The following is a 10395-nucleotide window of genomic DNA, read 5'->3' as shown; positions in this document are numbered from 1 at the left end:
GGAAAGTGTTTTTGTTGGAAATGGAGGGGCAGAACAACAGAGAAAAAAAGCAAACCTAGAGAGAGAAAGCGAGCTATGGAAATCTAATTTGAGAGAGAGAGAGAGGACCAAAGGGGTTATATGAGTTGGCAATGGGACTAAAAAACTAGGGCTTGGCCCGCAAAACAAGAGCAAATGATCGGGTTGGTGGGCCGGATCAAAAGATAAGAGGTGGTACACTTGTTGTTTTAGGGTTCGTGTTGGCAGTTATCAAAATCAAATATTTAGTTTTTTATCATAGGATAGAAAACTAAATATCTGATTTCTATTACTGTTAACGCGTAGGGTTGTCCCAACCTGTAGGTTAAACACGTTGGAATGAAAGGAGATCATCCTCTCATTTTTCTCGAGTTAAAAATGAGATATTCAACGTTAGGAATCCATTACCCATCATCCACCACACTTTCACAAGACTTACCTCCTCCTCTTTCAGTTTGAAGGTTTTATGGCCTTAAATAAGATGGCAAACCAGTACAAAATATGCTAAGAAGTTTATGACCACTTGCAGAGGTATTCAAATAAAAAAAGCATACATGGGACCATTTTCCTCCAGTGCAATACTAAAAAAAAAAAATTATTTTTCTTTGTTGTCAGAAGGTCGAGTTAAACCTAAAATTTGAGAGCACGGAACTATTGGTTGGGTTTAAAATCTAAAATTATTATTCTTAAATTCTTTGACATACCCCGGCTATTGGTTCGCACATCTGATAGCTGAAAGTGATTATGATCTTCTTGTAAAAAAGAAAAACAATCTTATAGTATATTATTCATCCTTGTTAAATAATAAAGGAGTTGTATACCATGAAATCATTTACATTTAATACAAGGAGGTCACAAATACTATTAAATTTTAAATGTGAAATCTACCACCTTGGGTTTGTCACAAAGTTCGAAAATTTTGTTTTTTAGCTTTAAGCTTAATCAATGGAATAAATACAGTCACCCAATTACATATCCCATAACCAAATTGTGATCACCTTATATCAAAGGTGAATGATCTCGTTACATGCTTTTCCAATTATATATATATATATATATACACGGTATCAAACTACACCCCAACAAATCAACTAAGTAACAATTTCACTATTTATTGAAACACAGCTAACCTACCAATTATTGTAACATAAGTACGTGCCACTTGATAATACTTTTAAAATCAATTAAAAAACGACCTAAAATTAATTCCCCGTTAGGTTTTACTGGAGCGAATGAATAAACAGTATACTCCTATAGGAATATAATATCTTTTTGGCTAAAAGTAATGTCATAATTGTTTTGCATCATAATCAACTATAAATTTGACGTCCAAGATGCCCATGATGAAAAGGCGTTGTCACATTTGTCCATGTAGAACATACTCCCGAGGGACTATACTATACATACTCCCTAGGGAGAAGAATGACTTCGAAGGATTTTCTTTCAAACTGAAATTTTGGGAACCACCTAAAGATTACTACGCTTTTGTTTTCAAAAGCTAAAACTAAAGTTTTTCTAATAACAAGATCTCACCCTCAAAATATTGGACGGTCCATATTCAAATCTTGAGATGCTAATTTTTTTATGTGCATAGATGGTGTTTATTTTATTTTTTGTTGAAGTTAATTTATGAATTGAAGCTATTAGATCTTAGTACACCCTCAGGAAGATAAAGAGGGAGATTGTATACTTGTGGATGATGCTCCATGGGAGAAAGCGTCCATTCTATCGAGCATTTCCATGACTAGCCAATGCACTCACTACTCAAAAGACACTGTTGTCCGGTGATTCCTACACTGGACAGAGAAGACACATAAATATTTTGTGGGATTTTTTGATGTTCGGTGTTGTCATTGCCAAATATATGGAAGATTGTAAAAAACAAAATGTCTCTGTGCATGTCAGAATTTTTTAATTTTTACATAAAATGTCTCATTTGGTAATTTTGGGGTCGAAAGAGTGTCCCTATATAATTTTTTCCCAAGAAAATTTGTGTGCATTTCAATAATCTGGAGAGAGATTTATCGCATAGGTCTTTCCACATTTTACATTGCGGGCGGAGATTTATTACATTGGTACTCATCTTTTCAAATCCAAATAACGGTAAAGTCAGAGGGATAGAGAGACAATTAAGAAAATGAGGTTTAGGACAAGAACGAGTCAATCAAATCCAAATAGCAGTAAACTTGATAACAGATCCAACTAACAAACAAAGTGTTCAAATCCAAGTAATATCAGGAGCCTTAAACATTATTAAGAAAAACAAGGGAGATACTCATCATTGAGCCCAAACCATAAGAAGGCCATTAACGAGATACTCATTATTGAGCCCAAACCATAAGAAGGCCAATAACTTAGCAGTAAAGGTACAATGGAAATAGAAATTATTTTAGTAACCAGCAGGGGTCCCGCCCTTTCTTGGGTCACTTACGGCAGTGAGCTGTCCCTTTATTAGGTCCTGGATCACAATTTGGCAGTGCGACATGTCTGATACTGCTTTAATAAGATGACCTTTACTTTTCAGGACCAACCTATCATAGTTGGGCATTTCGATGTGATAATTAGTCACTGTGTCCCAGTTTTCGTATTCTAAAGTCTTCGGTAGGAGCTGCGAAAAAAATAAAATAAAAAGGGTTGCAATATGATAAGAAATAGGAAATGTATATAGTGAGATTATTTAATTCTGATGCAATGCAGCCACAATCATCATTAACCATTACATCTGAAATCGGGGGGTTGATAATGTGTCATTGTATGGGCAAAAAGTTCAAAATAAAATTTATTGAATTTTGTGAAATACTTTTATCTAGTATATGCACATTCAATGGCTAAAGTGAATGTGACCATCTTATACCAAAAATAAATGATGTATTATTATATAATCCCTAAAAAATATATGTATTCAACCAACAATATTTCTCACTAGCCCATTGTGTGAGTGAGAGAGAGAGAGAGAGGTTCTACAATCTCCTTGATCCCAAGGCCATTACAATTCATTTTGAACTTTGACTCTCTTTGGTTTCTTATTTTTTGTAGATCATATTTTAACAAATTAAATAGTTAGATTAAGGCTCTAATGATGATGTTAATGATATTTTGAGTTTTCGACTTTTGTTATCTCATGGGGCACCTTGGCTATGATCTTCCACACTCCTAAAGCAAATCCAAATTACTCCGAAACATAAAGTAAAACATGAATGTATGAAGAAGCAAAAAGTGAGCAGAAATATACCCGATGGTAGAGTCTAGGTGAAAAAACAGAAGAACCTGGGTCCAATTGATGAATAAAATAGTTCAAGAGGACCTGTATAGTTGTAGGAATTATTCTCGGTCCTCCACTTCCACCAATCACACCCTCAAGTTCTTGATCCTATGTAGCATAAATGGAATATGCAGTAAGAAGGTATTTTCTCATACGAGAGAGAGAGAGCCAAGATTCATGTAGCCAACCCCAATTAATTGGAAAAAACCTAAAATGATGATAAAAGACCAGAGAGAGAGAGAGAGAAAGAGAGAGAGAGAGGACCTTGAGAAATATGGTGGGCATCATGGAGGATAAGGGCCTTTTAAATGGCTCGATGTAGTTTGCACTTGCTGAAGGTATAGTGGGATTTGAAATGTCTGTAGGGATGTTGAAATCATCCATCTGATTGTTGAGTATTATCCCTGTTTTACAAGACCTAAACAATGCTCCAAATAAGCCATTAATAGAGGTAGTCATAGAAACTGCGCCCCTGTGCCTACCGACGACGCACAAGTGACTAGTGCCATGGTCACGAAGTAGCCTCAACCTGCAGGAAAAGATGATGTTTTTAATGTGGAAGTTCAAAGTTCAAAAAATTGGGAAAGAGCGAGCTCAATGGTTTTGTAATGAAATTCTCACGATGTGGTTAGACAAGAGATAAGTCTTCATTTAGCCACTAAAAGGCATTGCCATTGACATGCATGAAGAGATTTAGAGGACAATATTTTGTGTGAAATTCTCAACAACCATAGAGAGGGATGTGGGTTAATCCTTCCAATATCTTCTCTTTCTAGATCATTATCATTTTATTGCTAAATAGAAATGAGAATCTATAATGTTGTGTTATTTATGCTGAAACAAATCCACTCTGTTCATCCTAATTTGTTTCATATAGTTAGTTTCAATGAAATGAATATATATTTGGCCAAGGTAGCGGTCTCTATGAATGAAGCCACTGTGTGGCATGCTCGCCCCCTCTTATTTTGTAATGGCTTACATTTCATATGATGTTACTACTATTCCCTTGCCAAGGGTTGTATAAAAAGAGTTTATGTAAAACCTCTTTTGTTTATTAATAAAACAGGTAGGGGCCCGATATCCCCACTGATTCACACACACAAAAAAAATATAAGTATACCTTCACATACAACACCCTAAAAGAATAATAAATAAATAAATAACAATAGTAAGCAATAAAAAAAAAAATACATTGTTTCTATGCAGATAACCTGCATATTGTAAAAATGTGGGCCTCGCAATAAATATATTTTTTAAATATATTTTGATCCTAATATTTAGAGAATATATAATCTTTAACATTATGATCAAGAATATGAAAAAAAAAAATTGAAAACTACAAATAATAAATTTATTAAGAAAACATTTGGATCGTTAGTTATTCATGTTTTTATATGGACTACCAATTTACATCCATCTTTTTAGATGCACGCTTTATACCATTCGACCGTTATTGTAGAAATGTGGTCCAACCCGCATAAAACAATTTTCTATAAAAAAATCATAACAATAAAATAAAAAGTAAAAATCTCCCATAAATGGCCTCATTATATACTCTCCCTTAAGAATATATATGAGTACCTTTTAAGATGAGACGAAGGATTACTAGCTTTGTCGTATAGATGAGTACCTTTTAAGATGAGACCACGGATCGCTAGCTTTGTCATCATCTATTTGGCCCTTCAAATCTGTTGCTGTGTCGTCGGAGAGCATATCGTTTACAACATCTTCAACATGTTTTTCAAAGTCTGGGTCACCTAGACCCTTTCTCTTTACAAGCATCTTCTTGATTGCTTCAACCATACGGTGCAGTCCAAGGGGTCCAGAAAGCTCATCATATTGAGCAAGTATATTCAAAACCTATAATAGAAAATCGATCCTTCAGGTAGTCAATCACCAACGAAAAGTGTTTGTGTGTGTGTCTGAGAGAGAGTGAGAGATATAGTTAATTCAGAAGAAAATACGCACGAGTAGCGCGCCAACACCGCCAGATGAAGGAGGCGGCATCGTAATTATCTCGCGCCCCATGACCTTTTTGGAAATTGGCGTTCTGCGTTTAGCGGTATAACTTTGCAAGTCTTCGAATGTGATTATCCCTCCTCTGTCTTGGATATCATCAACCAAATCGGCCCCCACGCGACCGTTGTAAAACACCGAGGGCCCTTTATCTGCAATTTTCTTCAACGTGCTCGCAAGTTGAGGGTCGCGACACAGGTCTCCAGGCTGCAATAGCGTTCCATCTTTCATGAACTTCTCACGTAAACCGGGATCTCTGCATATTGCATCCTCTGATTGTTCCATTTCATATGCTAGAAAAGGAGACACCCGAAATCCCTTCTCTGCTAGATCAATTGCAGGTTGCACTAGTTCCTTCCAAGGACGCTTCCCATGGTTCTTCCAAGCCTCATAGAGACCTTTTAATTCCCCTGGAACTGCTACTGATAGTCCACCTTGGAATTTTCCTGCGGGATTATGCTCATACATATCCTGTACATATAATTTTTTACATTATTATGGCATTTGAGTATTTGTTTGTTCAAAAAAAAAACAAACGGAACATATGGACTATTTAGGCATTTCGTTAGTAAAGTCACCATGTTATGTGTGACATTTGCCTTGGATGTGACATTCTTTTTAAAATATCCATCATATAAAATTCTCTCATACTTTTACCCCGAAAGACATTCTTTTTTCTTGGAAAATTACAAAAATCCCTTTGTCTCAACTTTCTGTGCAGCGTCTCCCAACCAATTTTTTATTACAACTTTTACCTTCCAAATTAACTTTTTCGAAGTAAAAAAGTCATAGTTTAGATGATGAAAACATGAAAGCGCCACAATCACCAAAGAGGTCCGACACATATTATTGTTGCACAGGAACCCATGCCACAATATCTACTGGATCGCATGCAAATTGTGTCAGGACGAGGCATTATAGTGCCAGACCGAAAAAACTGTCAGATCACCGCAATAATCAACTGGACCACATTTATGAGTGCCAGAACGAGGCATCATAACTGTCGAACCGCAGCAACAATATGCCAAATCTCATTTACAAGTGCTAGACTGATGGCAATCAACGACTATGAGGAAAGCATTTTGGTCCAAAAAACTATGACTTTTTGAATTAACCGTACTTTTTTAAAAAAAAACTTTCGATTAAAAGTTGCCACAAAAAGGCTGGTTGGGGAGGTTGTAAAGAAAGTTGAGTCAAGGGTTTTTTTTTTTTGTTGTAATTTTACCTTTTTCTTTTTTTCACCCCCCCAAGGCACTTTTACTATAATTTGGATGTAAGTACCCTTTTTAAGTAAAATTAGAAAATTAATATGAAATTTCCGTCTCACTTTGCTCCCTCTCTATTTCTCTCTCTCAAAAATGAAGATTTTTTTTCGGATAATTGAGTATAGGAGACTTCTCAACGAGAATGACGTTGGGGCTAATGTTATACATGGATATTCCATAATTTTCCCTTAAAAATATTGCATTCTCATGCCACAAGTATTAGGGATGAGGGATGAGCAATTGATGGGCACTGCCCTACGAGAATAAAAACTTATAACATTATAAAAGCGATAATAATAATACAATGAAAAAAAAAAAATTCATCAAAATCATTTAATGTATTTAAAAAGAACTTCATGAAGGTTCCTTTGGTTTGGATATTTAGTCGAGGAATTGAGGAAATATAGATCCTCATATTCAATTTATATAGAATTTAGTTCAAAAAATACGGCTCCTTCTTTCTTGCCCATTTAACACACAAGAACATTGTTACTCGGCCAAGGTACTCGAACTTTGGCGGAGGCAAGTTTTTCGGCCGAGTCTGAGTAACTTGGCCAAGTTCATGTCCTGTTAAATAATAATAATAATAATAATAATAATAATAATAATAATAATAATAATAATAATAATAATAATAATAATAATAATAATAATAATAATGATAATAATAATAATAATAATAATAATAATAATAATAATAATAATAGTAATAATAATAATAATAATAATAATAATAATAATAATAGCAATAATAATAACAGCAGTAATAATAATAACAGTAGTAATAATAATAGCAATAACAATAATAATAGAAATAATAATAGCAATAATAATAATAATAATAATAATAATAATAATAATAATAATAATAATAATAATAATAATAATAATAATAATAATAATAATAATAATAATAATAATAATAATAATAATAATAATAATATTTATATTAATAATTAAAAAAAAATAGTGTATAGAAAGAATAAGATACTTTTGCTTTTCAACAAAGGAAAATTGTTTCATGCGGGCTGGACCGCATGTCTACATATGTGGTCTGGAAAGTGTAAAGCATCCATCTTAAAGATGGATGCAAGTAGATGTTCCATTCAAAAACAATGAAAACTAACGGTCCAAATGTTTTTTTATTAGAATTATTATTTTTAGTTTTATTTTTTCATATTCATGATTTCCATGTTAGATATTACGTGTACTTACAAATTAAGTCCTGAAATCAATCTCAAAATAGTTTTATTCGGCAGCCCGCATTCCCGGGCTTGACAGCATAGAAACCAGGTCCTTTCACAAATGCTTCATTAGTGTGCTCGGCAAATGGTATGGGCCTCTGCAATAGGGCCATACTGGTGTTGGGGTTTTGAATCTTGCTGTTGAACTGCGTGGTCAAACATGTATATTTCTAATAAAACCCTAGACATAAGAAATGCAAGTAACGTAAATAAAGCCAAAAGGCCCACTCCATCACGCACGATTATAAAAAGGAATATATAAAGGGAAAAGTTTATATGAGGTTGCAACTTTAAAATGGAGAATCACATATGTACCTCAAAAATATATCGAAAATGTTATTTTAGTGTTGAATAAACCATCTAATCGATCATCTAGACATTGAGATGTATGAATATGAAAAAAAAAGAGTTTTTGAGTCCCAAATATAGTGCATCTTGCAATACAATATCTAAATCGTCAATTTTCAAGATTTTCATATATTTATTGATCTATTTGATTTTAACCATTTTTAAAATTTAAAATTTTCTAATTAGGTATGAAAATAGATTTTAAAATAATACTAAGAATTTTTTCGCCTTAATTGGATTGTTTAAGGTTGCATCCTTATAGAAACCCCACCCATAAAGGGAAAATTTTATATAAGGTTGCAATAAAAGGGAAAGCTTTCTATGTTCCCCCTACAACATAGAAGTTATATCCTCCCCTTACCATCTAGCTATCCATTTTTTATCAAGAGAGCCACTCATTGTTTGATCTTAGATCCGACGTCTCAAAGTATTTTATTTATAATTTTATTTATACAAATTGTATGAATATACGTGTCATCTTTTCATTGGGGAACACCTATAAAAAATATTTAAAATAATTTTCGATAAAATATAATGACCAAAATTCCTCTTGAAACTTTTTGGGGTATTTTGGTTATTTTATTTTATTGAAAATATTTTTTTATATATTTTTTGCTAGTGCAAGTTTAATAGACGAATGGACGTCAAAAACTTGGTGTCAAAATAGTTTAAAGAAAAAAACATTAAAAATAAAATAATGTAGAGACGTGACATTGAAATTAGGGCACTCTTAACCCTCCATTCAGAATGGACAGTTGGATAAGGGGCACGATAAAACTTCTATGCTGTAGGGGAAGCATAAAAAGCTTGTCCAATTTATTTTTGTTATTTTTCTAAAAGTCTGACAGGGCCATGAAAGCCAAAAATCAGTTGATAATTAGAGTAAAACAATTTCCTTTATTTTTCCTAAATAACAAAAAAGCAAATGTATTCATTCTTTTACCCTTGAAGCGGCTCTGGGAGCAGTTTCTCGCATGTCATAGCAATCTAGAACACCTTTTGGAGATCTAACCAACATGAAACCTCCCCCGCCAATGCCACTTGATGCCGGGCTAACAACACCGAGGCATAAGGCTGTGGTAACTGCTGCATCAACTGCATTACCTCCCTTCTGAAGAATTCTGCTACCCTCAATCGAACAAATGCCATGGTCTGCCGCTACAACACCATGCTCTACTGTGATCACTTCTGGTATAGCCAAGGGTGTTAAGGGCACATAGTCATGCTCATTATCCATAAAAGAAGAGGGTGTTTGGGCCTGAAATTGGGCTTCAGTGCTAGAATCTTCGAAGTCATAGCTTTGAGATGCAGAGTGCTGCTGGGCCATGAGGATGATGCTTAGCACTAACACACACAAGCGAGAAAGACACCTTGAGATTGTGGATTTGCCTTAGGGCCCTTAAATACTATGAGGTCCCAATACATGTGATGGAGACATGGAGAAGGGTTGAATATTAGGCTCTTTCCATCGCCACATGTGCACCAATAATGCATCCTTTCAATATCACCAAAGTGTAGGCCCCACATCCCTCTTGACTTTATTTACCCAAAAAAAATAGTTTACATTATTTTTATTATTTAGAATTTTCCTATAGGTATGGGTATGACACCATCCGGCACGTCCTGTATGCCATACGTGCATGAAACCTTACTAGTTATGTGAGATCAATATGGATATATGTATTCTAGTTATGTGAGATCAATATGGATATATGTATTCGTGTTGGGTTATGTTTGGATGCTCTTACTATAGAATAATTTATCATTGTATTCAACAATTTGGACACTTATGTATCTTTGTTATTTACGTCGGGTTATGTTAGGGTGGTTACACTATAGAGTAATCTATCATTGTGCTCAAGCTCAACAAATTTGGGACAATTATTGACCATTGTTTTGTACCTAGAACATTTTTTTAATAAAGATATTTTCAATCATTAGGAGGGATATAACATCAACATGGGGTGTCACATCACTTACAAGAAGCACACTAGTGCCATTTAATGCTCCATGTTGGGTCGTGCTCTCCTTGGTGAGCTAGGAGAGAGAGTAGAGAACCTAGGGCAGGGGCATGCCCCACATGAGAGAGAGTGAAGAGTCTTTAGAGAGAGAGAGAAGAGAGAGGTTTTGGTCTAGAGAATAGAGGAGGGGAAGTTATCTATTTATAGAAGAAATTTAGGTTTAAGGTTTTTTAGGGTTTCATGTAGTTGTCTCTTAATTGAAATTGAATGTGAGACGTCAA

The 10395-nt window shown here is 34.3% G+C and overlaps 1 protein-coding gene across 2 annotated transcripts; it reads right to left on the bottom strand.

Annotated features, from left to right (window-relative positions):
- Positions 1 to 2161: 2161 nt before the first annotated feature.
- Positions 2162 to 9803, bottom strand: LOC18441506 (glutathione hydrolase 2). 2 transcript variants are annotated; one of them, XR_016055852.1, is made up of 6 exons: positions 9097 to 9803; positions 5249 to 5767; positions 4862 to 5140; positions 3545 to 3809; positions 3251 to 3388; positions 2162 to 2626 (listed from the first exon to the last, which is right to left on the bottom strand). XR_016055852.1 is itself a non-coding variant. In XM_088867322.1 (6 exons), the coding sequence occupies exons 1-6, from the start codon at positions 9478 to 9480 to the stop codon at positions 2408 to 2410; spliced, it is 1755 nt and encodes a 584-aa protein (XP_088723448.1). In that variant the 5' UTR covers positions 9481 to 9803; the 3' UTR covers positions 2162 to 2407. The 2 variants fall into 2 exon arrangements, 1 of the variants encoding a protein (XP_088723448.1); XM_088867322.1 differs by having other exon boundaries at positions 4911 to 5140.
- Between the last annotated feature and the right edge of the window lie 592 nt (positions 9804 to 10395).

The sequence above is a fragment of the Amborella trichopoda genome, chromosome 5, assembly GCF_054954075.1.
Source record: "Amborella trichopoda isolate Santa Cruz 75 chromosome 5, AtrichopodaSantaCruz75HAP2 v2.0, whole genome shotgun sequence".
NCBI classification, from domain to species: domain Eukaryota; kingdom Viridiplantae; phylum Streptophyta; class Magnoliopsida; order Amborellales; family Amborellaceae; genus Amborella; species Amborella trichopoda.
Note: the sequence above shows the minus strand (reverse complement) of the source record. Positions and strands in the feature narration are given on the sequence as shown.

Excerpts from the sequence above, each read along its gene's own strand:
- LOC18441506 (XM_088867322.1), bottom strand. The coding sequence starts at position 9,480 with ATGGCCCAGCAGCACTCTGCATCTCAAAGCTATGACTTCGAAGATTCT. Across the intron at positions 3,810-4,910 it reads CCGTGGTCTCATCTTAAAAG|GTTGAGGCTACTTCGTGACC; the intron begins GTACTCATCTAT and ends CTTTTCCTGCAG. Across the intron at positions 3,389-3,544 it reads TGCCCACCATATTTCTCAAG|GATCAAGAACTTGAGGGTGT; the intron begins GTCCTCTCTCTC and ends TATGCTACATAG.